We start from the raw sequence: 27,840 nt of genomic DNA on the forward strand, positions 1-27,840 counted from the left end.
ACAAACAAAATCTTAGGTCAGTCTGACTAACGGTCAGCGAGATATGCCCTAGTCACACATCCACACAAACAGACGCTTCTTGCTTTATAGATAAATTAGTTCAGTGACAAAACATGCCTGTTCGGAACAGACCAAAATGCCTTGCTTGCAGTACTGGTGTACTACTACTTTCTCTAGAACCGCCCCATCCAAACAACTACTTGAATGGTATAAAAGAGTAGCCAAAAAAAAAAATCTCAATTCAGTATCTTTAATTATTTTTCAAATTTTTTAGTCTATTCTAACCCGTTATGTTCAGCTGGCTTACGCACAGGTGCTACTAATTAGTTGTACATTGAGGCTGTTCAAGGTCAAATATGTCCTGCATCTATTGAAATGTTCCACCAGAGGGTCAAATAAATGTAAGTCTAGGGCCATTGAGATACCTGAGCCATTTCAGCTCTGACAGCATGGCTTACTATACAAGAGGTTGTTGATATAATGACCTATGACGGATGCAAGAGACATGCATTTAGTCAGCAGTAATACCAATTGCAGATATCAACAACTAACTTTCCCTAGTTTCAAGCCAACATGTCCACTATGTATTTTTGACTTGTGGCAAATCTAATAAGCTATATATTACTCAGTTCTCACTCTAAATGTCTAATGTTCATTTATGATATGGGCCATGTATTTTTTAAATAGTGAACCTCTCACATTGACTTAGTACACACGAGTTGCAACTATCAACCTTAACCTTATTGAGTTTATTTTAACTTCACTTCTAGTTAAACGTATCAAAATTAAGTCCAGATTAATCAACATAATAGTTATCACTAGTATCTAATTGTCTACATTAACTAAAAGTTAATCTGTACACAAAACACAGAGATTGACATGGAGAGCATTACATTTTAATCAACACAATGCAATACTGTAAGCACTTATTTCTCATAGCAGTAAAAGCTTTACATAATGAGAATGAGGCAAAATAACAACAAATTCAAAGTGACATTTGATTTCCTTGAACTTGATTACTGCACACATCCAAATATTTGGTACTGCTGGACCATCTCCTCCATGCCCAAGCAGACATTTCTGTGTTCCTCAGTTTGACACTCAGCATTAGTGGGCCAGTACTCGATCCAGGTTCTCTCACCGAGCACATACTGATACCTGAGATGTTAAAGTGAAAGATTTGTTAGCTCAACATGTGACCAACTATCTAAATTTAAAAAAATAGTGAAACTGTACATTTAATGACTCTTTAAATAGACTTGATTTAGTCATATAAAGCAAGCAGTGAATAGTAGAAATGTTTAAATGCACACAGAATAAACTTACGATTGGTCATCTTTATGAATATCATTGGATGTGCCCATGATAAGGTAGGTTTTGCCTGTCCTCAGATTTAAAGAGTCCCTGCAGTGCGGGTAACTAAGGATAGTGCGCTGTTTATTAAGAGGACCCACATCATAGGTTCCTGTAGTTCAAATATAGGAAAACATAGAAAAGGCAATTATTTATATCATAGCTAAAGGTGCAGTACAAAACAAATCCCAGTGGATTCATGCTAAAAGTACTAGTTGGACATATTGGAAAACAGGTTCATTCAATTTCTTGCCGAGAGAGTTGGACTGGAAACACCACTGGGATTCAATGTGGACATGAAGGCAAACAAATTGTCACCTTCATCTTTAAGGCACATAAAGAAACATCAGGAGGTAGTAGACTTAAAACAGTTTAAACATAGATAACAAACCTTCTTTGATGACTTCCAGTATCCGCATTGTGTAAATGTCAGTGGACCCTTCGTCTTTAAACTGTTCCAGTCTCACTTTGTAAGCTGTGGACAGACAAGTTACAGATTTTTATCTCACTTGCTCCTGTGCTTACTGATTCTGTCAGTCGCTTACTAACACAAACACACACATACGTTTAAAAAAACTAAAGCACTATATAATACAGTTCACACTTACCAAAATCTATTTTGCTTGTTTGTGTACTCTCACAGACTTTAGCTGTGCGCTGATCGTTAGAAATCACGTCCTTCTTCTGCATGCTGCAGTTTTCTGGAGGTATACAATAGGCGCAAATAAATTCACCTCAATCGATCAATCAATCAATCAATCAATCAATCAATCAATCAATCTATCGAACTTTATTTGTATAGCACTTTTCATATGAATAAAATGTAACAAAAAGTGCTTCAAACTACACAAATCCCCCCTTCACACACACACACACACACACCAGCCACCCACCACAACATTCAATGATAATTAAAAACAAAAACATTAAAAACAAGTACTGAGGAAACAGCATCTTAAATCTCATTAATTTACAGTAAGGCAGCAAGCTGTACCAAGAGCTAAACAGATAAAGAGAGAAATGTATAAATACAAATAATAATAATAATAATAATAACCATCTAATAAATAAAAATAATAATAATAAATCTAGTCTTTCCAGTGGACAGACTTTAAGTCATAATTTTTACCTTCAGCACATGTGCATTCAGTTCCTTTACAGAGTCGCAGCAGCTGTCCACCTCTCCTCTCTGGATGGTAGAATTTCACACAAGGTGTTGCTGCAACCAAAAACATATTTGAAAATATTTATTTGAAAATATACATTAAGTTGTTTAAAAATGTGATAATGCCTGCTTATCCACAGTGCTGTCTACTCTCCATGTATTGGCAGACAAGTATATGGAGGAATCATGTGTTTCTAATGATTGTAAACAAGGTCCAAGATGTTGATCATGATCGGATAGCTCAAACCATTTGGCGAGGTGATCTAGAACGCATTTGACCACATATATTTTGTAGTGTAAACGCTGATGCGTCCTTGATAAGGATCAAGAATAATGCAGGCTGTGTGGTGGTTGTTTTGATGACGGAGTGCCAATGTTGTTAAAAATGGAAGGAAGCACTGATGTACGTGGTTGGGGTGCAAGTGAAAACAGATGTCTAATCCCAATTTGAGCAGAAGATTCAGACCAAAACAACCTGATGACTCATACTGTAAAGGGGCTGTTTACAAGGGTATTGCTAGCAAGATAGCACGAGCGACTCGAGTTATTGTTGTTATCATCACAAATGTATGCAGGGGAGTTTCACACTCTAGCGGAAGTGGCATAGGTAGTAAGTGGTCAGCTGGACACCCTTAGAGATGCATGATACACACAGGTGTGAACAGCGATCTACTCATCTGTCCACTTGTGATCTGATCACCCAAGATGCATTTTGAAAACCAGTGTAAACCGGGTCTAAGAGACTCACGGTCATAGTATTCGTAGACAGACACAGCAGCTGGTTGTAAGACGCCCACTTTAAGCTTCTGATTGATCCTAAAGGAGATCTCCTCTGGTCGCGTGTGTGAAAGCTGTGAACAATTGTGAGGTAGAGATAAATAAACAAGTAAAAAGGCAGAGAGAAAAAGAAAAAGAGGGCAGAAAGTCTTACTTTGTCCAGGTAGATGATGAGTGAGCCTCTTTCTGACAGGACTGTGTTCATCTCATATCTTGCAATAGTGCGGGCACGTCCTTTAGCCAACTACACACAAATTATATATTTAAACAACTCTCTCCACCATATAACACATCTCATTTCTCCTCACCATACACCCTGACTAAACTGTACGTGGTATAAGCATACGTATTGTCTCTAAGTTCTTACTAAGGCCAGGTCGTTTGTGTTTGGAGTGAAGCCAGTCAGCAAGCCAATATCCAAGATTGACATGGTTGCATCATGCTCCGTGTCCTTATACCTGGACACAGAATGGACAGAATAATTAAACAAGGAGGCAAAAAGCTAAAAAAGCAGCACATTATCAAATATCCTTTAAGATTTTTAAGATTTACAGGAACACTTTTCAGGACTTATTCATTGTACTCACAAAACCTCTATTTTCAGCTTGTATACTTCCTCATCCCCATCTTTTTTGTCTGCAGGAGGAAAGCGTGTTGAGTATCGAAAGTATTTTAGGATTTATTTGTTTCTCATGAGGTAAAATTCTTGCCAGAAAAAAACCGAATGAAATGACAACAAAGAAAGACAAACAGGGAAACACAGATGGCACCAATTTACCTGGAAGGAGCTGCACTGACACGTTGAACTTCTGACAATCACTCTCCTTTTGTTTAGGCAGAGCGTAATACAGCGACACCATCTGTCACATAGACAAAAGTGCATCTTAATAAGTGGTGAAAACCTTAAAAATATTGGTTATGGTCAAAAATGACTTTGGTCTCATCTGAGGTTCAAAAGCACCGAACAATAATCAACAGATGATTAAAGTCAGAATATTAAATATTAAAATATATTCTACTTACTTTGACTGTTGCTTCTCCTGAGCCTGTGGCAGTCACCTTCACATCCTGGTTTATATCGTTGATCTGTGGGAATTTAAATATGGAAAAAGACAAACACACACAAGTATCAGCAGAAGAAACGTATAGAAAGGATCAGGAATGATGATATTAATGAGCCATTATGAGTCTCACTTTAGAAGTCCTGGTGGCGTAGTGGCTGTTCGAGTTGAAGTGGTACCTATCAGCACTTGCCCTGCCCGGCAACAAGATGTCCACATTCAGATCATACGGTGGTTCTTCAGCATTGGCCCAGTACTCTGCTAGTGCCTGGTACACCATTATGGTAGCCTGGAGAGAAAAAGAGGGAGGGAGGGAGAAAATAACATTTAGAAGTAGGTTACAAGCTAACATAAGATGTAGGTATCAGGATGGAGAGACAGGTGTGTGTTACCTGAGTTGTTTCATAGCCTCCGCCCACTTGCTGCTGTTTGTTGAACCATCTGACAACAGGTTTGGCATCTTCAAATGCCTTTATTAACAGAAGGAAGTTAATGATTGACATTTATTGAGATTCACAGGGATTGGATTTATAGAAAAACCTTTTGCGACAATAATGACAAGTCCTGACTGTGGTAGTGTTATACTTCAGACTGTAACCTGACAAATACTAAAACCTTCCATGGACCTAAATCAGTTTTTATCACCTGGTCTCCTAATAATCGCAATCCCCTGCAACTAAACTGCATTGTCAATTATGTTTCAAAGGAAACTTCACGTTTGTTCTTGATGTATGACAAAAAACATTTCTAATCTGCACCTTCACTTTGCTATTTAAATGCATATCTTCTGTTGCGCAATGTGCCATAAGCAGGTTTTTAAAGGGAAAAGGGAGATGACTGATTGGTTAAATTCATGTTACGCCCAAAACACATCTGACTTTGGTGTCCAAACCCTGAACCTTTTAGTGAGGTAGCATAGATGACAACTACTGTGACAGTGTGGTGAAACACACACAAGTGGGACATGCTTACTTTGGCTTTGACCAGAGCCAGAAGGCCGTAAGCTGTGGCCTCCCGTGTGATAACACCTCCTCTAGGTGTTGGCCAGTGGGACAACTCTGTAAGACACATACAAATATATTTGTATTACTCTGATGTACTTGGTAACACTTTAATCCATTCCAATTATTCACCAGTTCCTAATTTCCTAAGAAAAAACTTTATAGAAATAAAGAAATAATAAATTAAAATGTGTTATATAAAATGTGTATTTATTTTCTGATTTTATGAAGCTTCATAAGGACATCACTAGTAAATGACACAGTTCCTGAATAACCTTCAACATATTCTTAATATTGCTGTATTGAGCAAAATCACCCTAAAACATTAACCAAACTGAGTAATTATTCTTGGATCTTTATATTTTTTTCATGTGCTCTATACTAGAGACCTGGGGAAATAAACTTGTTGAGGATCCCGCGGTTCAATTTGTTTTCATTGGCCAGGGCATATGACGTCATGGTAACAGCATATGGGTTGGTGAGCGTGGGTAGACGCCTCTCCAGATAGTTCACTGCTTTGTTTATACTGCCTGGCAGACTCTGCACAGGGAAGGAGGAAGGAGAAAATATGGAAAACATAAAAAGGGAAGATTAAAGTGTGAACATCAAAAGCCGTCTGATCAAAGTAATGCATTAATTTCCAATAACAACTTCTGTTCAGGGATGCCATAGCATTTGTCCCTGATACAACACCTGAGACGAGGCTGAATCATCGCAAGATGTTTTCATGTGGAAAAACATAAATGAGGCCTCTCTTGTCAGAGAGGTGTCTGTGGTGCCAAAATGGTATGTGTTTGTCAATCTGCTACAATATTTAAAATCAGAGATGTAGTCTGTGGTGAGTGTTCAGCTTCTTTTAAAATAAACCCCTTTTTTAAGTAAAGTGCTATAAAAAATAGCAAATATATACAATATATACAAATTGAATACTATGGGTTGCCATCGAATGCGGCCAAAAAGTAATTAAAGCTGGCAGTTAAATGTAATGGAGTGAAAAGTACAATATTTGCCTCTAAAATGTAATGAAATAGAAGTATAAAGTTACCAATACACTTCTGTCTGAAAAAATTTCTAAAGCCTTTACTTTTACCAAACAGACCTTTTTTGAATTTGGGGATAAACCTCATAGACTGTTTGCTAGACAATTACGGAAAAGGGAAAGTGATAGAGCTATTCATAAGATAAGGTCAGGAAGTGACACCCCTGTCACTTCACACACCGATATTAATAGTGCATTTCGCCATTATTATGAGGTTTTATACAGCTCCCAAGCACATGCTCCTGAGACTATGAAACAGTTCCTAAATACATGTCAATTACCAACGCTGTCTGAGAGTGATCAAAATTCCTTAGGAATGGAAATTATGGAGGGTGACATAAGGAAAACAATTAATTCCCTGAAAAATGGAAAGAGCCCGGGACCAGATGGGATATGTAATGAGTTTTACAAAAAATTTGTCAGTAAAATATCTCCATTTCTTCTCAGGATGTATAAGAAGTCCTTGGAGGATGGCAAATTACCATCAACACTGAATGAGGCTACAATAACGCTTATCCCAAAGAAGGGGAAGGACTTAGAGCAGGTGGGCTCATATAGACCAGTGTCGCTGTTAAATTCTGACTTGAAAATCTTGGCTAAAACTCTGGCTTCAAGACTCAGTCCTCTCGTAACCAAGCTGATACATCCGGATCAGACCGGGTTTATACCGGGCAGACACTTATTTCATAATGTTAGACGCCTACTTAATATTTTGTATTCCCCCAGACATCCAAAGGAAGATCTTTTCATTCTGAGTTTGGATGCCGAAAAAGCTTTTGACTGTGTGGAATTTCCATATTTATATGCTGTATTAGAGAAATTTGGACTTGGAACAAGATTTATCTCATGGATAAAATTACTTTACTCCAATCCTACTGCCAGAGTTCTCACTAATCAGACAATGTCAGAGACAATTAACCTATATAGAGGCACTAGACAGGGGTGCCCTCTTAGCCCCTTGTTGTTTGCATTAGCACTGGAGCCATTAGCGGAGACCGTTCGTACAAATAAAGAGATTCATGGTTATGACACAGATTACACCTCAAATAAAATATCGCTATATGCGGACGACATTTTGACCTTTATTACAGAGCCAAGAACTTCAATGCCTGTTCTATTGGAGAAGATTGACTTATTTAGCTCGTTCTCTGGATATAGGGTGAACTGGACTAAAAGCGAGCTGATGCCAGTGCGATGCAGTGACCCAGGTGCACTAGAACAGACCCCATTCAGATTGGCATGGGAGAAATTCACATACCTGGGGTTAGAAATTACAAAGAAATATAATAAATTATTTGAAGCTAATTATGTGGCTATATTAAATACGTTTAAAAACAAGCTGGAGTTCTGGAAAACCCTTCCTATTTCCTTGATTGGTAGAGTGAATGCAGTCAAAATGGTCTGTCTCCCTCAGTTACTGTACCTCTTTCAAAATTTACCCATCTTCCTTAGCAAAACCTACTTTAAAAAACTAGATTCTATGATTCTTTCATTTATTTGGAATCACAAAACACACAGGATCAGAAAGGAACATCTGTGCAAAAATAAAACAAACGTTGGGCTGGCCCTCCCAGATTTTGTCAAGTATTATTGGGCAGCAAATATCCGATGCATCTCCTACTGGCTAGATGAGACTGTTGTGCTCGCCAGCTGGTTGGACATGGAACGAGAGGATTGTTTTCCCTATTCGATCGGTGCTATTGTGATGTCTCCCATCCACCTTAAAAAGTCATGCTATAGCTACAACCCAATTATACACAGCACTATTCAAATCTGGAGGCAAATATAAAAACGACTCAAACTTAGGAAGCTATCCTTTACACTCCCAATATCAGCAAACCCATCATTCACCCCTTCTATTATGGATGGAGGCTTTGATAGATGGAAAGAACTTGGACTGCACAGTGTGGGTGATCTGTATGTTAATGGTTCATTTGCGTCATTTCAACTACTTCAAGAGAAACATGGTCTGTCAAAAAGTGAATTTTTTAGATATCTCCAAGTCAGACACTTTGTAAGGACACATCTGGACCACTTTGAAAACGCCACCCCTGACAAGTTAGACAGGTGTCTCAGAGATTACACGATGGAGAGGAATGCAATTTCAGTTGTATATGATTCATTTCAGGAGCTAGATCAGGTGAACACAGATTACATAAAGGAAGGCTGGGAAAAAGAATTGGGTGTTGAGATAGCAGAGGACATATGGAACGAAAGCCTGAGATATATTAACACTTGCTCCCTGAATGCTAGACACTGCCTGATCCAGTTTAAAACTCTGCATAGGTTGCATTACTCAAGATTAAAACTGCATAGAATATTCCCAGAAATATCACCCATCTGTGAGAAGTGTAACCAAGCAGAGGCAAATCTACTACACAGTTACGCACTATGCCCCAAGTTAGAATATTTCTGGACAGCAGTGTTTTCATTTTTCTCAAAGGTCTTTAAGACTACATTACTACCAGATCCACTGTTGGTCATACTAGGGGCATCAGGGAGCACTGGGAACCTACAGAATATACAGCGCCGCCTTCTATCCTATGGTCTCCTCTGTGGGAAAAAACTTGTTCTCCTCCATTGGAAAAAAACGGAGACACCTACTTTCAAAGCTTGGTTAACGGCACTGACTGAAACATTGCACCTTGAAAGGATTCGTTACTCTCTTAGTGGTAGGTTAGAAGACTTCAAGAGGATGTGGCAACCAATTATTTCTTTCTTAAAACAGGATGTAGGACAAATTGAGTAGTACTGGGTGGGCGGGACGGGTGGGTCAGGGAGGGTGTTATTATTTATTTATTTATTTTAATATATTTGTTTACATATTTTTGTATACTTTTTATATTTTTCTCCCATTTATTGTTTTTCATTTATTGCTTATTTGTAGGACACCTTTGTTACTTATAATGAAATTATGAAGCATTGGACAAACCAGAGATGGATGTATTTTTGATATACTGTCTGCTTCACAATAAAAATATTTGAAACAGAAGTATAAAGTTACATATATATTGTTAGCCTAAAAGCATAATTGACTAAGTCATTTTTGGGCCAAATTGTGATGTCTGCCTGACTTTACTCTCGTACCACTGCTGCGTCTTCCTGCCTTGTTGAGAACGCTTCTCAGAGTCCAAAATAACTATCTGCCTTAGTCATCTCTTTGACTTAGCCATTTTTGCTGCTACATACAAAGATGGCCTACCACATGAGAAAGAGGCTCTGCTGACCATAAGTGAAGTATTAAGTCTTCTCTTTGATTCATCTGGTAAGCTATTTCATAATTCTTCAACTTTCTAGACAGTAAATGCACTTTCAGTCAATCAAAGGGATTAAGAAATGTGTGTTAAAACTTTTAATCACATTTCTGCGACAAGGTATGATGAAGTGTAAAAGCTAGCTAACGTTAGCAAAATTCTTTTTATTTTAAGTGTAAAGATATTGTTTTGACTAGGAATATAACATTTGGATTAGAAACAAGATAAGTGTTCTTGGTAAGATTTTGAGTTTTTGCAACATTCAGTGAGCAGAAATAACGTGTTGGTTCCAAAAACAGATCAGTGTGATGTATGTATCGTTGCCAAGGTAGGAAATATATAACTGGATACCATTACTACTCACATGAAATGAAGGGCTCAAGCTCAAGCTGAAAAAGCTAAGGGTAAATAGGAATCTAGTGACAAACTTTCAGTGTGGACAATGGACCTTCGGTGCATTCTTCTGTGTCCCACGACAAAAGCAAGCACGATATATTATCAAACTAAATTACAGATGCACAACTTTACTGACTTCAACCTGGGTAACAAAGATGGGTATTGTTACACCTGGGAGGAGCATGAGGGCTCCCTCTGCCCGTCTGCAGTGCAAACACTTTGGGTCGGTCCTAGGGGCAAACCAAAACATTGAAAAGGTCATAGTCTGGAGTGATGGCTGTGACTATCAAAATCGGTGTACCATCACAAACGCATACATAGATCTGGCCAAGAAGCATGGAATCACCATAGAACAAATGTTTCTGGTTGCAGGGCACACACAAATTGAGTGTGACTCAATGCATAGCCTAATTAACGATTCAAGCTATACAACATCAGGAAAATCAGACCCTACCTGATTGAGCAATCAACACAACTCCTGGTACAGGCCCTTGTGATATTGCACTTAGACAACTGTAACTCTATACTGGCAGGTCTCCCTGCATGCATCACCAAGCCTCTGCAGATGATCCAGAACGCAGTGGTGCGTCTTCAACCACGCCAAGAGAGCACGTGTCACTACGCTAGTCATCTCTCTGCACTGGCTCCCAGTCGAATCCCACATCAAATTCAAAGCCATGTCTCTTTGCCTGCAAAACAGCAACAGGCACAGCCCCTGCATATCTGAACTCCCTTGATCAGGTCCACAAAACCTCCCGCCCACTACGCTCTTCGAGTGAAAGACGTCTGGCTCCTCCGCTTGCTTAAGGCCTCTACTCAACTCAACTCAACTCAACTCAACTTTATTTGTAAAGCACTTTAAAACAACAACAGCCGCAACAAAGTGCTGTACATAAACAAACAGAACAAGAGACAATAAAATAAATAAAACAGGAAATAAACACTAAAATAAATAGATTTATTGCTTTTTAAAAGACAATTTAAAAAACAATAAATAAAAGCAAACCATAAAACACTAAAAACAAGAGCAGAGTCTCATGCGTGGTTAAAAGCCAAGGAATAAAAATAGGTTTTAAGATGACTTTTAAAAATGGACAGTGAGGAGGCTTGTCTGATGTGTAAAGGTAGCTCATTCCACAGTTTGGGGGCTGCAACAGAAAAAGATCTGTCCCCTCTGAGCTTCCGTTTAGACCTCGGTACCTCCAGGAGCAGCAGATCAACTGACCTGAGGCACCGAGCAGGAGAGTAGGGGTGGAGGAGCTCAGAGAGGTACAGTGGGGCGAGACCATTTAAAGATTTAAAAACAAATAAAAGAATCTTAAAATGGACTCTAAAATGCACAGGCAGCCAGTGGAGGGAGGCCAGGATGGGAGTTATGTGCTCCCTCTTACGAACTCCAGTTAAGAGGCGAGCAGCCGCGTTTTGCACTAACTGGAGCCGTGCGAGGGAGGACTGGCTGACTCCAAGGTAAAGTGAGTTGCAGTAATCCAGCCGAGATGTAACGAAGGCGTGGATTACCGTTTCAAAGTGCTTGTGTGTGAGAAAAGGCTTCACCTTAGCCAGCTGCCTGATATGAAAAAAGCTTGACCTCACAGCAGCGCTAATCTGACGATCTAATTTAAAATCACTGTCCATCTTAAAACCTAAATTTGACACAGTTGGTCTTATAAAATCTGCCAGAGGGCCCAAGTCAAAAGGAGGGGTCACACAAGAGCCACTAGGGCCAAACACTATCACTTCTGTTTTCTTCTCATTAAAATTTAAAAAGTTCAAGGCCATCCAGGCCTTGATGTCTTTGAGACATGACAGCAGCGGTGTGAGGGAGAAAGCATCTTTTTTCTTCAGTGGCACATAGATCTGACTGTCGTCAGCGTAGCAATGGAAAGGGATGCCGTGCTTTCTCAATATGGAGCCCAAAGGCAGTAAATACAAAGAAAAAAGCAGGGGGCCTAAAATCGACCCCTGTGGAACCCCATACAGCAGTGGAGCGGGGCTGGACTCCGAGGTACCAAGGCTTACAGTTAAACTTCTGTCGGTCAGATATGACTTGAACCACTCTAGCGCAGTACCACCGATGCCCACTAGGTGGCGTAACCGAGCCACTAGGATGCTATGGTCCACGGTGTCAAACGCTGCAGTCAGGTCCAACAGAACAAGAATTACATGGTCACCGGAGTCATTAGCCAGGAGGATGTCGTTGAAAACTCTGAGTAGAGCTGACTCTGTGCTGTGCATAGTTTTAAAACCAGATTGAAACACCTCCAGGACACCATGTACATCAAGAAAAGACTGTAGCTGACCATATACCACCTTCTCCAAGACCTTAGAGATAAAGGGCAGCTTGGAGATAGGCCTAAAATTGGCCAGCACGCTGCGATCTAGGCCAGGTTTCTTAAGTAGGGGCTGCACCACTGCATGTTTAAAACCTCGAGGAACACGACCAGTAGACAGACTACTGTTAATTACATTTAATACAGACTGCCCTATACTGGGGAAAACCTCTTTGAAGAAACGTGGGGAGACAGCATCACAGGGAGAACCTGATGGCTTAATATGGCCAACCAGATCCTCTAAAAAAGACAGAGACACTGGCTCAAAACCATCAAAAGCTGCAGAACAAGGAGCAGTGACTGAGGGGTCAGATGCAGGAGCAGAGATGAGGGCCCTAGCAGTAGCAACCTTGTCAATAAAAAAGTGCAGGAAGTTATTACACATTTCAGGAGATGTCTCCAAGCTGACAGGCTGTGGAGCATTTAGAACAGAGTCAATGGTTTTGAATAACACACGCGGGTTGTGGTGGTTGGTCTCAATGATGTTTGCCAGGTATTCTCTTTTAGTCTCTTTAACGGTGCTCTGGTAGCGGCGCCAACAGTCTTTAAGGATATGGAAGGAAACCTGCAGCTTGTCCTTCTTCCACTTCCGTTCAGCTCTGCGGCACTCCCGCCTAGCTTCACGGGTTCTGTCGTTAAACCAGGGCTCAGATTTAGCTTTAGGCTGCACAGTTTTTAATGGAGCCACAGAGTCCAGTATGGTCCTGCAGGAGGAGTGAAACCAGGAGCTGAGCTCCTCAGTGTCAGCAGAGACAGGAGGCACACAGAGCTGGTCAAAAGCCACAGAGAAATGACCGGCAGTGCAAGAGTTAAAAATCCGACGTTTCTGAACAAGAGCGCCGGATTTAAATTCAGCACAGGAAAAAGCGACTTCAAACAGTACAGGCAAATGGTCAGAAAACACATCGTCACAGATCTCCAAGTTAGACACAGATAAACCATGAGAGAGGACGAGGTCTAAAGTGTGTCCATGCTCATGTGTGGGACCAGACACACACTGCACCAAATTAAAAGAGTCAATAAGGCTCAGGAAGTCCTTCACCAGCGGCTTTTCAGGACAGCACACGTGAATATTAAAATCCCCTAGGAAAAGGGCACAGTCATATTTCGGCATAATCTCAGCCAGGAAACCAGAAAAGTCATTCACAAAGTCCTTGTTGTATTTGGGGGGCCGGTAGATGACGGCGCACAGCACCGGATCGGAACGACCCACCTCAAATAAAGACACCTCAAAGCTGGAATATGAGGTTGAGATGGTGCGCTGTTTACATTTAAAGGTATTTTTGTAAACAGTCGCCGTTCCTCCTCCACGACCTGATGTCCGCGGGGAGTTAAAGAATGAACAGCCAGCAGGTAAAAGTTCAACAAGAGCGCTGCACTCACCGGTACCGATCCAGGTCTCCGTTACACAGAGGAAATCCAGGCCACGGGAGCTAAAGAAATCCCTCAGGATGAAAGTTTTGTTCGCCAGGGATCTGGCGTTCACCAAGCCGATCCTGGTGGGAGCCGGCGGGGCTTGTGGCCCGGTGGATCGGGGAGCCCGAGGCAGGGTCCTCAGGAGCCGGTGGTTTATCCCGCGCTGAGAGAGCCGGAGGGGGCAGAGGCGGTGGGGCCGGGGCCCCTCAGATGAGCCGATGACAGGTACCAGGCAGGCGTCAACGGGATCCAAGAAGCGCCGGGGCACAGCAAAAGGAGAGAATAATCCAAGTCCTGTCCGGGAAATGGACGAAGAGTGCGTCAGCTGGAGCCTCAGCTTCACCAGCCGACCTCCGCGTCTGCCGCGGCGACGGCTACGCTTACGCCGTATAGGTAAGGCCGAAACCCGGAACAGGTGAGGCGGAATCCCCGCCAGGAGCGGGGGCAAAGTATTTTGTCCATCGCGAACAAACACAACAAGATCTTTGACATTTTGCCGGAGAGACAAAATGGCATAACGATCATACACCAGCAGAGACTCAATCTGTTTAGTGCCGATGGTTAAAAACAACAGAAACACCAAACATTGCAGGAGCAGCAGACGGGCAGCCACACACACTGGCGCCATCTTACGTCTCAAATTAGACTCTTCTCCTTGGTAGTTTCAAACTCCACCCGATCTGCTGAGTCCTTATCAATCTTTAGGAAGAGACTGAAGACCCAACTCTTTACTGGACACCTTCACAATTTATCTACACAGATGACAACAATAAATAAATAAATAAAAACTGTTCGCACTGACCACTTGCACGACCTAAAAGCACTTATGTCCTAATGGACTCAAACTTAATCCATGGCACTTACTCTTGTGTTTTTTCTTGATTTCATCTTTGCTTGTGTTGTATTAACTCTGTTTTAATGTACGTCGCTTTGGATAAAATCGTCTGCTAAATGACATCATAGAATCTGTAGAATTGAATGTCTTACCACCAAAGATATTCACACTCTACATTAATACATTGTCGTCTTTGAGACAGCATTTTGCATCCATCCCTATACAAGGTCACTCAACTACCACAAAGACTTCATGAAGCTGGGGCCTATGTCACCAACATTCAACCAGGTACACAGTATGGAAATACCCAAGTAAAGCACAAGTACTTCAAAATTGCATTTAAGTGCACTACTTGAGAAAATGTATTCAGTTACATTCCACCAGAAATAGCAAAAGAAAAAAAAAACTTTACTTTCAACTTAAATATTTAAGTTTACTCTACTCAGGAGCATGATTAGATCTGAATCTGAAGTTTTCACTAAGACCAGCCCCCATGAGGTCATATAGGTGGAGTTTACCAGATTTAAACAATATTATACCCTTGTTATGATGGAAAAAGTGATCATTTTAAAAAATTAGGAGGAGTTTCACCAGATAGTAGGAGGATATTAGAGTTAAATGATTTCATCCCAGTATTGAAACAGATGCAAAATGTTAAATATTAGATATGGTTTTATTCTTGGTTGAGAATTAACTCTTTCTTTTTTGCTTTGTTTTGATGGCGATACAAGATAGCGACAAGTGTAACACTGAACTCAATGCCTCGAACGGGCAGTCCACAAACCAATGGGTGTCGTCACGGTGACTATGTCCATTATTTATACAGTCTATGGTTTCACCACTCAGTTGGCAGACGAGTAAATAAAAGAGGTGAGGGAAAAGGAGAAAATATCGTATGCAGATGCAGTACTCACATTAACAGTGGCAGCACATAGGGTGCGTGATTCTTGCATGGCAATGAGGCAGAAGGCTGTCATGGAAGCATCTGAATCTGAGCCGCGAACGTCACCCTACACGTGTACACATACAAACATATATTCATATAACATGACAGGAAATGACATGGTTTTGTTTTCATCTCAATTAGGTATTTTTGTAGCACCAAGATAAAATAAGGTGAATAAATGAAATAAGTATACATACACGCATTGCACTACTGTATACATATCCAATCTCTACAAATAAGCCGTCCGGTTGTTGTGCGTTAAGAATCAGGAACCTAACAGCACCACAGATGTGTTCCCTTTGCACCGCCACCAGAGTATTGGCCATGGCAAACACCTTGGCAACATAGGCTGTCAGCCTGAGAGAGGAGAGGAGAGTTATTTCATTTATTTGTATATAAAATACAACATTCTCACATAATCGCAATCTAAGTTTAAGATGCAATTGGGCCACTGCAAAAAAAATAAGGGGGCAGTATTCAGAGGTGAAGTCAAGTCTCCATAACACAGCTATCACGATAATGCAGCTTTCCGTGTGTTGGTAAGTATTCCACAGTCTCATGTCATCTAGCTTGCAAGAGTGGATGTTGGCGAAAAAGATGTATAGCTTGTTTATGCAGAGCCTAGCCTAGATCCTGGATGAGTAATCTCCGCTGGGAAGATGTTAAACACTCCAAGGACTAAACCATAGTAACAGTCTCTTTACAATGGAATCTCAGTTTGTGTGTAACATTCTCAATTGAAGGTTGACAAAAGCTCCGCCCCGTTAGTTACTGTTGCTATGTCTGTCAAGTTTCCAGATCCGTCACCAGCCATGGAGTGGACCGGTGATGTGTTAGGCAGTGTTTCTGGAGTAATACCTCCGAGAGTAACGATAGCTACAAACACATCATCTGTTGGCTACACCCTAGAAAACATGTAAATAAGATGTCACTGGTGGCCAGTTGGTAAATCAACCATAGCACAGACTGATTTAGCATGTGCTATAGGCTACATCTGTATTTTTACTGTACTGTGACTTATTGTGAAGGACTGAATAAATACGGAACCGGACCGGGTGTGTTGATAACAATGGTTGATAGCGGTGATATATATTTGGCTTACCCAGAAACATCCAATTTCCCCCGAAAAAAATCAGCAGAACCCCATTGTTAAACAGGGAGAAGATTAAAGTGACCGATCCATGAATTTGAATAGCGCTAAGCTATTTCAACGGCGTTATCGTCCTTTTGGCAATACTGGTAAACCCAAGGCTAACATACATGGTCAAATGCTATACAGTTTGAAAGATAAGAAGTTAGACTCTAGTTTCACACTACGTAATCAATTGGAAATTAAAATAACATGACCATTTATATTAGTAGTTAATTTGAAATTTTGACAGAATGTTAGCCAATAGCTGGACGATGTGGGATTCGGTGACACTAGCTATGAGCACTGTACAGCCCTGTATTATGTTAAGCTCCTAGCAACATTGCTAGCTAGCTTAGCATGCTAATTTTACAGTTTTACAGACGGTGTCATTAACCTCAGTTTGTTGGCAAGGCAAGGCAAGGCAACTTTATTTGTATAGCACAATTCAACACAAGGTGATTCAAAGTGCTTTACATAAACATTAAAAACAGCGAGACACAATTGAAAACAGCAAAACCAGTCAATTAAAACAGGGAAATAGAAATAAAATACAAATAAGATAAAATAACATACAACAGGATAAGAAAATAGATAAAACAATAAAGAGCACAAGTCAAACACTGCATAGTTAAAAAGTAAGGGCAGTAGAGTACAGCAAATAAGTGTTAAAGTTAAGAGTTCACTGCAGTAAACTATAGTGTTTTTAGTCCTGATTTAAAGGAGCTGAGCGTTTGGGCAGAACTCAGATCTACAGGTAGTTTGTTCCACAGGTGAGGAGCAGAATAACTTAAAGCTGCCTCACCCCGCTTAGTTCTTGGGACACGCAACAAGCCAGTTCCAGATGACCTAAGGGGTCTGGATGCTTTGTAGAGAGGGAGCAGATCAAGCATGTAATTAGGTCCGAGACCATTCAGTGCTTTGTAGACCAGCAGTAAAATCTATCCTCTGACTCACAGGAAGCCAGTGTAGTGATTTAAGGACCAGTGTAATATGGTCCAGTTTCCTCGTGTTTGTGAGGACTCTGGCGGCAGCGTTCTGGATCAGCTGCAGCTGCCTGATTGATTTTTTTGTTAAGACCTGTGAAGATGCCATTGCAATAATCCAACCTACTAAAAATAAATGCATGGATAAGTTTTTCCATGTCTTGTTTGGACAGAAGACCCTTAATTCTAGCTATGTTTTTCAGGTGGTAATAGGCAGATTTAGTGATAAGCTTTAGATGGCTGTTGAAGTTCAGGTCTGAGTCAATAATTACACCAAGATTTCTGGCTTGATTTGTAGGTGTCAATGACATAGAGCCAAGGTGAGCGATAATCTTAGATCTTTCATTTTTAGGGCCGAAAATGATCACCTCTGTCTTCTCTGCATTTAGCTGGAGAAAGTTCTGGCACATCCACTCATTGATTTGATGAATACAGTTACTCAATGAGAGTAAGGGACTGTAGTCATGTGAGGACACTGAAATGTAGAGTTGTGTGTCATCGGCATAGGTATGGTAGGAGATGTTGTGATGTTCCATAATCTGAGCTAGCGGTAGCATATAGATGTTGAATAGAAGCAGCCCGAGAATGGAGCCTTGAGGAACCCCACATGTGATCTTAGTTCGCTCAGACTCATGGTTTCCAGTTGACACAAAAAAGTCCCTATCTTGTAAGTAAGACTTGAACCATTGTAGCACAGTGCCGGTGAGCCCCACCCACTGTTCCAGTCTGCTGACTAGTATGTTATGATCAACTGTGTCAAATGCAGCACTGAGATCCAGTAAAACCAGGACAGAGGATTTGCCTGCATCAGTGTTCAGATGAATATAATTTAAGACTTTGTTAAGTACAGTCTCAGTGCTGTGGTGTGGCCGAAATCCAGACTGAAATGTGTTAAAAAAAATTGTTTTGCATCATAAAAGCATGAATTTGCTCAAAAACAACCCTTTCAATGATTTTCCCCAGAAATGGCAGATTTGATATTGGCCTATAGTTACTAATTGTTGTGGAATCCAGATTTGATTTTTTTTAGAAGAGGTTTTATTACTGCAGTTTTCAAAGCCTGTGGAAACTGTCCTGCTTGGAGAGAAGTATTTATTATCTGCAGTATGTCCGCGTCCCCAAAAGATGTTGAAATTGTCAATAAAGTTAATTGATTGAGTGGCACACATATGCGTTTGAGCCATCTGTTTAGCATCATCAGCCTGCTGAATCTCTCAACCCCACTCCCGAACTCCTGGTAGAGGAAAAACAAAGAAACATCAATATTTTGAATAGGGAATACCCAGCAAATGTCAAATTCAGCCACAAGGGGTCTCCAGAGCACACACACAGGGACAGTGATGAATGGAAGTATTTAAACATCGGACTTTGTTAATCAGATCAGTGAAGTCTTGCTTTAAAACCTCAGATTGTTGCTTCACAACATTAAGGGCTCCTGTGTGTATGATGAGAGCATTAGCTGTTGGATGCTCAGCAGCAATGTTCAGGATCTTCTTTGAGACATCAGACACCATGTCGTTAGTAAAACAGAGTACTTTCGTGTTCTTGCTGCAAGAGTGTTTTATCATTTCACACGATATAGGGATGAAGACGGGTGTGTGAAATGACAGTAGGTGGTTATTGTTGACGTTTTATTTTTTAAATGTATTACTATTTTTTTTGTGTGTGTTGTTGTTTGTTTGTTTATTGTTGTCTCATTATGACTACATGGGTGTATGTGTACTTATGTGTTTGTAAGCTATGTATGTTAATAATGGTAATAATGAGTTTATAAACTACATTACTATGTGTTATACATACATTTATATATATTGTTATATAACTGAATATAGTAAATTAACATAGGGAGAAGGGATTTAAGCTTTGGCTTCTTCCCACTCCTTTTGAACACAAATAAGTGTTGAGTCTTGTTGTTGTTTCATTTTGTGTTGTGATCTTGTATTTATTGTTGTTTGTTTGTTTTTAAATGTTAATCTTTTATTTTGTGTTCAAATAAATTCTCAATCAATCAATCAATCTCATTCACAGCTCCGTCACCCACTATCAGAGTTTGGGGCCCAGTGGTTAGCTCTTTCTGTAGCCTTTTAGCATATAAATTAGCCTCATACCTTTCTCTGGAGCTGGAAAAAGCCCACTTTCGGGGAGTCAGGATTCTGAGGGAGTGGAGCAAATCTGTTCTCCCGTAGAATTCCTGTCCTGGGGCAATTTGCTCTTAGTTTTTGTTGTAGCCTTGGTCCATGGTTGCTTTCTCTTTAGTACTGGGGTTGAAGCGACATTCCAGTGTGATGGTAGTGCAGGCCACTCGGTATCATCGTAAGTCTCCAGGTGCTGGGTTCTGCCTGATAACTGTTTCCCCAAAACTGGGGGAGGTGATTTGTAGTGCTTTGGCTTTGCACCAAGAGAGTTCCAGGGAGGACTGATTGGTTTATTGCCATTTACACCCAGCTCCTGCTGCGTCTTGGTGGTGCTAGTTAGCTTTCTGTTAGCCTGCTCCCTTTCACTCTTTTGGGAAATCGGCAAAGTAGTTTCATTCCCATTCTGTCCATTTACCTCCACATTCGCTTCCAGCAGGTGAAATTTTGTTTCCAGTACTGCTATCTTCTGGAGCAGTTTGTGGTAATCATCCATGGAAAAGGGAGGCATCTTGCTGCTGTAGTCCGCTAATCTTATAAGAGCTCACAAATACACGTCTGCACTCCTCTGCTGCATCCAAAGTAAGGTCTTCACTTGAAGTGTTGCTTTGAGGGCTTTGAATTGTTCCAACAGTGATGTCTAATTGATTTTTTGGAGTAGTTATGCACTAGTAGTGGTATGAATACTAGTTGACCGGAACCGTAACTGTTAAATCCGGTTTGGGTCATCTCTCCATAGCTAGACAATTGTTAATTAGCTCATGTTTGCGAGCTAGCAGCTTAACTTGGAGCAGACATTTGTGTGTCCGTTGATCTTTGTGATATTAAGTTGGGAGTTGGCTCTCCCACACTGTTTAATCCACAGCCAGCAATGCTCTTCTTATTTTTTTAAGTTTTGGAAAAGGAGAAAAAGGGATTCCTACTCAACTCTGAGGGTATCTGGTGTTAGATTTACAAATCACATATGCACACCGTTTCACCATGTTGCTCAAAGCTCAAAGCTTGATGGACCTTTTTCTCTTAGTAACGGTTGCTAAGGTATGATTGGACGAGGAGTGTTTGGGAAAGAGTTTTTCGAAAATAAAAATAAAAACCGGGCCATATCTTACATATTGCACCTTTTTAAAGGAGAACATGCAAACAATTTATCATGACTTATTTCAGGGATGTTTCAATGCCTCACCAAGTGCTACTTGGATAGAAGTACTCGGCAAACCAAAAGTTCCACACAGCAAATGACCCATCGCTTCTACGATACCCAAGCTGGTGATGGTAGCCTGCACACAAACAAAAACACACAACTTGTTGGAGGAGTCCTGTTACGTTTTCCCCATGATTATATACCAAACTTTAATAACATCTCAGTCTATGTGTTGCAGACCATTATGTCATGTAGCTTGGATCTGTGGAGCAGGGGTAGCATGCATTGCTGTCCACCACACTCTATTTTTTGATACCACTTCTGACACATCAGAAATTCTAAAAAAACACACAGAGTCATAACATTTCTAGTATCTGCTAATAAATACATTTGTGTGTTTGTGAGCCTACCAGTCTTGATGTGTTGGAGAGCTTCGTTACGTTTCTGTAAGCCCACAGATTCCCACTGGTTGGTTTTGTCCAAATATATGGTTGCAATGACAGGCAGGGTCATGGCAGCAATGTTCTGCTCTCCACAGCCTCCGGGCTGTCTGATCAGGCTACCCATAGACTTCCCACTAATCGAGTTCTCCACCAGTGTAGAAACCTGTTCTACCCCTGCATGCACAACAAACTAATGTTATAACAGAAGAAACAACTAAACAAATACAAGACAATTTACACAAAATACATAAATAATTGTTCAGGCACTATATCATGTAATGTCCATAATGATCAAATGTGATTCAGAGTACTGCAGTACAGCCTGGCCTAATTTAAAACTAAAAGATAATCAAATCAAATTTTTAACAACCTTTGTTGGCTGACCTGTGGTAAGATGATGTTCAGATTTGCCTACAGTATGTCTTCTGACTATTTTAAATTAGAGAAAACCAACTTAGGTGGTTTACATCCCCTCCATTTAAACACAATAGGCTGAAAAAATATTTTATACATTAGTCTATCCTGTTACTAAATCATAATCAGCGGGCTCAGATCTGAATCCAGAGGATCTAATGTTATATGTTGTCATGACTGTTTGAATGTCATTTTTCTATGAAAAGTGTCAAAAGTGTGCATTTGTTGTAATGTCCTAGGATGCAGTATAAATCTTAATGTAAATTCACAACCAAGTTGTATTGCATTGTATCATATTATTGTATTGTATCTTACCATATCACTGTATGGTATTATATCTCACCTGTCACTAAGATCTGTGTCCTAGTAGGTGTGTTTGGAACCAAATCTTTCTTAGGAATTCCACTGTTGAGGATTACTTCTTGTTTACCACCTAAAGGGGAAAACAGTGGACAGGTTGGGAGATTAATTAGCAAGTGATACAAACACAATATTACAAAATTGATGAACAATGTAGCTATTTAATGGAAAACTCACCTTGTTTACCGGGGTCTAAAATTATAATCTGAGGAGATTTTACCAGCACGCCTTCGGGCTGTAAAAATAGTAATTTAAAAAAATCACAGCTATTTTAATAGCTAATAATACAATGCAGATTGCTTTGTTGTGTTCTCTATTTTTTCTCTTATTTACAGGTCATTTTAAAAAGGCTACAAAACAGTAGACATTAGCGTCAAAGTTCAGCCCAAAAAGTTATTAGATGTCCCTATACTGACTTCACCATTGGAGATCTCTGTGCATTTCTCTTACCACGACCTTCAACATCCTCATGATTCCATCATTGAGGTATGAGTCTTTGACAGCTGCTTTGACCTCAATCTGGTATTGTCCTTCTTTCATGGGAATGATGACAAAGGGTACAGATAGTGTAGTTTCGGCCCCTATTTCGACCTCCTGGCGATACTTTCTACGTTTAGAAGCTGCACTGCACACATGTTCCTTCTCAATCAGATCCACACGCACCTTAAAAATGTGACAAAGATGGAGAACGACATTGAAGTGTTGTGAATAATCAGTTTTAGGTCACAAGGATGTATCCCTAATTTGAAGAAATGTCATGATTTGTATTGTTTCCTTCATTCTCTTTTTTGCCACACACATGTCAGTCCAATATTTACTGTTGTTATGACCCTTTTGTTAGCAAACTGTTGAGGAAAATATCATAATCTCACACAGACTTACAGTGATACGATCAGGGCTGTAGTTGTGGAGAACAGCTTTAATCTCTATCTGCTCTCCACGGACAGAAGAGTACGGCAGTCTGAGATCAATGAAGAATTCCTTCCGAACAATCACCTCTAACGGTTCGCCAACACAGATTCCTTTAAGATTAGAGGGATTAATAAATACAAGTGATTGAACAGAGATAGAGGGGGAAGCGTGTAAGTGATGGGAATGGTTTAAGTTTAGAGGTGCAAATAAAAGTCAGATTTTAGTCCTTACCATTAGTTCTTGACAGACTAATGCCAGTGAACTGCCAGGTTGTGATAGAATCTGGCAAAGGAACATCCTTTGTAAATGTTGTGGTCTCACTGAAGCAACAGAGATGTACATCTTAGTGGTGTCTTTAATTAGTTATCAGTCCACTTTATGCCTATAATCTGTTCACTCACCAGTTAGGTGTTTGTCGAGAGCAAGCAGGCAGATTGATATCTGACCACAGCCAACTTTCAGGGAAGTTGGTACGGGAAACAATTTCATCGCTGTCCATGTAACTGTCATCTTCTTCACCTAAAGTTTTGAAAAGGTTAGCATTTTAACAACAACTATGAGAAGCCACCCAGCACTTCCCTCCATCCCTTGTCCCCGTCTCTTACTGCGAGCCAGTTGGAGAGTTTCCTCTTTCCTCTCAGCTCGCATGGTTTGCATCTCCTTGCAGCAGTGCACGAAGGCTGCAGCACAGGCTGCACCATCACTGATGTACTCCGCGCGAATCTCACAGGTGTATGAGAGGGGAGTTTCTCTCATGCCTTCCTTACAACAGTCACTTTCCAGTGGGTCTGTATACTGATTCACTTGAAAGCAAGAAGGTTGTGGTGGAGAGACAGAGATTATGAGTAAAATGAAAGACACTGGAAAGACAAATTAGAAATATACATTGTCAGAAATTAAATATAATATTTGTTACGGCCCCAGCCGTATAGTTTGTGGTTGTGTGTGTGTCTGTGCGCATGCATGCGTGTGTGTTTGCTCCTTCTCCTCAGGCTGCTGGTAAAAGGATGATTGGAGCTTCTGGCGACCACGGGAGCCAATCAGATTCTGCAATTAGTCGTCCAAAAGTTTCAAAAGGCTGGCTGGAGCTTCAGTCAAGGCGGCTGGATCTGATGTGAACCGTCGCCCAAACCATTGTCTATGCTCGGCTTCGTTGTATTGTATACTGTGATTAGTTGTGGTTGTTCTTTAGTTACTGTGTAACAGTTAAACTGACCCTGGCTTTTGTTGTTATTTTATTTTGTTAAACCTTTAGCCTGAAGGGTCCTTTGTTTGTACATATATCTTACTGCTATTTTATTTCTTATTAAAAACATCTCTGTTAAATCCATTACATCTGGTTTATGTTACCTCCTTTTACCCCTTTAAGAGCTGGTGGACTTAACATAGTTGGAGGCTCGTCTGGGATAACTTTAAAAGTTCCCGAGGAGGTGTTACAAAAAAAAGAAAAGAAAAAAAATTGTAGTATGATTTGTTTGGATGTGTAAACTGTGCGGAGAATGGAGAAATTTAACATTGACTCATTTCTGGCTGAGCCTTCGCTTTCACAGGTTGAAAGTTGTAGAAAAGATGATCTCATACAAATTGCAGATCATTTTCAAATTGTTTACTCCCAGCAAGCTCTAAAGAAAGAGCCCATGCCTCAGTAATTTGTAAATTGGCCTGCGGGTGACACCCTGAGCGAAGGAGCTGGTAGTATCAAGCTGTGGACAGTCAGCCTCTGGCGGAGCCTGGAGCTGAGAAAGAGAGTGGTGCGCAGCCGAAAGGGCCAGACACGCTCCCGCTCCGTGAGCGAAGCCCGGCTTAAAGTCAGGCTTGCCCGGTTAAAACTAGACGTTTGGGTAAAAGCTCAAGTACCAACTTGAAATCAGAAAGCTTGAGATTGAGGCTGAAACTGCTGTCCGAATACACCAGCTCGAGCTGGAGTCTCAGAGGGAGACTCATGTGCTCACTTCGCCAGCCAGTATGTATCCTCCAACCACCAGTTTAAGTCACACTGCCTTTGACATTAGTAAGTATATAAGCTTAGTTCCTACATTCAGAGAGTCCGAGGTTGATTGTTATTGTAGGAATAAAGAATATATTCGGATTGGCTGAGTTTCTAAATTATGACAGGGTTACTTAAGGACAGGAAAGGTATGTGCAGGCGTTCAGAGTTCAGGAAAGGTATGTGGGGGGAGAAGCAGAATAAGGAGGGGGGACAGTATGGCGTCATATTTGAGTCAGAAGCTGCCTGAGCGATAACATCTGCACACGCATTTATTTTGTGTCACGCGCGCAGATTTCAACTGCCGTGCGCACTTGTTTGATCTTCGCGCACATATTCAGCAACCAAGTAAAGCAGATTCAGGCACGCGCAAGTAAACAAACAACAGCAACACACACAACAACTCTCTCTCTCTCTCCCCCGTGTCACGGCAAACCCATGGATCTAACACTTTAACTAGTGTATGACCATTTAGAAACAAGAAACAGCATTTTTATTACCAGTGATGAAGCGTAGAGTTGTGGTTGTGAATGTCATGAAACAACCGTTGTTGTTGTTTGCATGATGCCGCCGCTACGAGCTGTCAGCAGTAAACTGAAAAGGCACCCACGTGGTGGGCTGGAACATGACCAATCATAAGAGGCCCGGGGTCAGCCTTGGTCTCCGCCCCCAATGTGTCAAAAGTCCTCGCTCCGCGAGCAGAGCTCCACCACGAGCGAGCACGGGGGAGAGAGAGAGTTGTTGTGCGTGTTGCTGTTGTTTGTTTACTTGCACGCGTCTGAATCTGCTTCACTCGGTTGCTGAATATGTGCACGAAGATCAAACAAGTGTGCGTGGCAGTTGAAATCTGCGTGACACAAAATAAATGCGCATGCATATGTGTTATTTTGTTTTATTAACAAAAAATGTATCAATTGCGTTAAAAAGCCCACCCAATGGACGAGGTTTTGCCCAAACCCAAGAAGAATATATGTAAAAATAAGGAAGTTTGTAATCACTCTGTTTTGTGGTGCCATCGAGATCACATCGCAGGGTCCAGCGCTGAGCATTACATTTGGCTATTATTCTTTCAATAAATGGTTCACTATATTCATTTGTTCTGAGTGTTTTGTGAGACCAAGTTTAGGAAAAAGAACCCGGGCGAGCGTTGGAGGCTTTAAAACCCCAAGCTCTAACATTATTTCAGCGCGTTTGAGCACATTGCCTCCGCACTTCAGTGGCCACAAGAGGCCTGGTCTTTGTTAGTGCAGTGCAAAATACACGGTAAAGCTCAAGAAGCCATTTCTGCGCTTCCTTTGGAGGAAAGCTTGAAATATGAAAGTGTTAAAGCCGCCATTCTCCGTGCATACGAGTTGGTTCCCGAAGCCTACAGGCAGAAATTTAGAAACAGAAAAAAAGCGCTGAGCCAGACATTAAGTGAGTTTGCCAGGGACAAGGGAACCTTGTTTGATAAATGGCTTGTGTCTAGCAAAGTGAATAATTCTGTATCTCTGCGAGAGCTGATGTTGCTAGAGGAGTTAAAATTTTTTATGTCGGATCGTATTGTTGTGCACTTGCAACCCGTTCTCATTCCCGAAGCGTAAAATACCGACGATTTGTCACGCCCCTGAACGTATCTTACTGACGAAAAGGGTACCCTTCCACGTCTGTGTGAAACGCTCTGGGTTCTCAATTGACTCCAATATAAACCCGCTCGCGCTGCTGAGAAACGCTTAGAGCAGAGGCTTACAGCCGTCTATTCACTCCAATAATATCCCGACCACGGCCCTCCATTACGCTACCAGCGACAATCTGAATGGAGAACCGAGGACCCTGTGCACGGAAGTATTTTTCTCCCTATTTTAAGGATTTCTTTTAATGACATCGTCAACATTTCTCAACACAAACACATCAAAGTCTCACTGATAATTCAACAATAAAATAGCTTCATGTTGTGGCTCTCAGTATAATTTTTTTCTCCTTCGATTCTGAGAAATAAACTTTTATTCGTTTGTTTTACGGCATTCCACTGGCGGACATTTCTCTCATTTTTAGTGAAAAAAAAATATATATATTTTGACTTTGTTTCTGCATAAAAATGGATTTTGATTACATTTCTAGCGAGAAATATATGTTTTATGTTCTTAATATTCACTCAGTGAATGTACATAATCACTTTGTGGCGAAGATCTCGCCAGAAAAAGACGATCCGCTGTGTTTTATTTTGAAATCTGTTTTATTTTGTAATCTACCGCGATCATAGCGGATGTGGTCCGATCCTCGCGGATGTGCTGTGCGATCTCATTGAATCGCGCTTCACTGTAAATGGCCCCGACTCTGCTCTCCTGTTTTAGTTAAAATATCTTCATTAAACAAACATTGTTGTCTTTTTTTAGCATAGATAATATACATACAGTGTAATTATTTATTAGACAGTGTGTGATATTCGATATATTGGGTAGAAATAGGTTTTCACAGCCCTAATAGGGAAGAACTACAAAACGAGAGGTCTAGGGAGTTGTAGTTTTTTTTAATAAAACAGGTTTTTCCCTCAAATTGGAAGTTGGAAATACTTAATTAGGGTTGTCTATGACAACCCTAACCCTAACCCTAACCCTTTTTTCACATCTCGCACTCAAAGGGCTGTGGGGATGTAAGTCTGTTAGGGCAGATTTCCAAGGTTTGAAAAAAATAAAACTTTGTCATAGAGCTAAACCAAATACATCACCGGAAAGGTCTTGGCCTGGAGAGTAACATATATCAATTTCAAGGTTCTATAATATT

General features: G+C 40.7%; 1 protein-coding gene across 2 annotated transcripts in view; it reads right to left on the minus strand.

Moving 5' to 3' along the window:
* Window positions 1-862: 862 nt before the first annotated feature.
* Window positions 863-27,840, minus strand: part of LOC131978961 (complement C3-like) — a 40,289-nt gene continuing 13,311 nt past the window's right edge. For both annotated transcript variants that reach the window (XM_059342846.1, XM_059342930.1), the window contains 26 exons: window positions 23,696-23,893; window positions 23,492-23,609; window positions 23,322-23,410; window positions 23,061-23,200; window positions 22,629-22,841; window positions 22,356-22,413; window positions 22,162-22,251; window positions 21,372-21,578; window positions 21,004-21,097; window positions 15,771-15,930; window positions 15,542-15,637; window positions 5,747-5,897; window positions 5,329-5,414; window positions 4,749-4,826; window positions 4,490-4,645; window positions 4,319-4,381; window positions 4,074-4,155; window positions 3,883-3,931; window positions 3,663-3,753; window positions 3,450-3,539; window positions 3,267-3,369; window positions 2,483-2,572; window positions 1,962-2,054; window positions 1,745-1,828; window positions 1,327-1,465; window positions 863-1,158 (listed from right to left, as the gene is read on the minus strand). In XM_059342846.1, coding sequence (XP_059198829.1) covers window positions 1,017-1,158; window positions 1,327-1,465; window positions 1,745-1,828; window positions 1,962-2,054; window positions 2,483-2,572; window positions 3,267-3,369; window positions 3,450-3,539; window positions 3,663-3,753; window positions 3,883-3,931; window positions 4,074-4,155; window positions 4,319-4,381; window positions 4,490-4,645; window positions 4,749-4,826; window positions 5,329-5,414; window positions 5,747-5,897; window positions 15,542-15,637; window positions 15,771-15,930; window positions 21,004-21,097; window positions 21,372-21,578; window positions 22,162-22,251; window positions 22,356-22,413; window positions 22,629-22,841; window positions 23,061-23,200; window positions 23,322-23,410; window positions 23,492-23,609; window positions 23,696-23,893 — 2,960 coding nt within the window. In that variant the 3' untranslated portion in view covers window positions 863-1,016. The remainder of the gene's footprint in view (window positions 1,159-1,326; window positions 1,466-1,744; window positions 1,829-1,961; window positions 2,055-2,482; window positions 2,573-3,266; window positions 3,370-3,449; window positions 3,540-3,662; window positions 3,754-3,882; window positions 3,932-4,073; window positions 4,156-4,318; window positions 4,382-4,489; window positions 4,646-4,748; window positions 4,827-5,328; window positions 5,415-5,746; window positions 5,898-15,541; window positions 15,638-15,770; window positions 15,931-21,003; window positions 21,098-21,371; window positions 21,579-22,161; window positions 22,252-22,355; window positions 22,414-22,628; window positions 22,842-23,060; window positions 23,201-23,321; window positions 23,411-23,491; window positions 23,610-23,695; window positions 23,894-27,840) is intronic.

This window comes from Centropristis striata, chromosome 1, assembly GCF_030273125.1.
Source record: "Centropristis striata isolate RG_2023a ecotype Rhode Island chromosome 1, C.striata_1.0, whole genome shotgun sequence".
Classification (NCBI taxonomy): Eukaryota; Metazoa; Chordata; class Actinopteri; order Perciformes; family Serranidae; genus Centropristis; species Centropristis striata.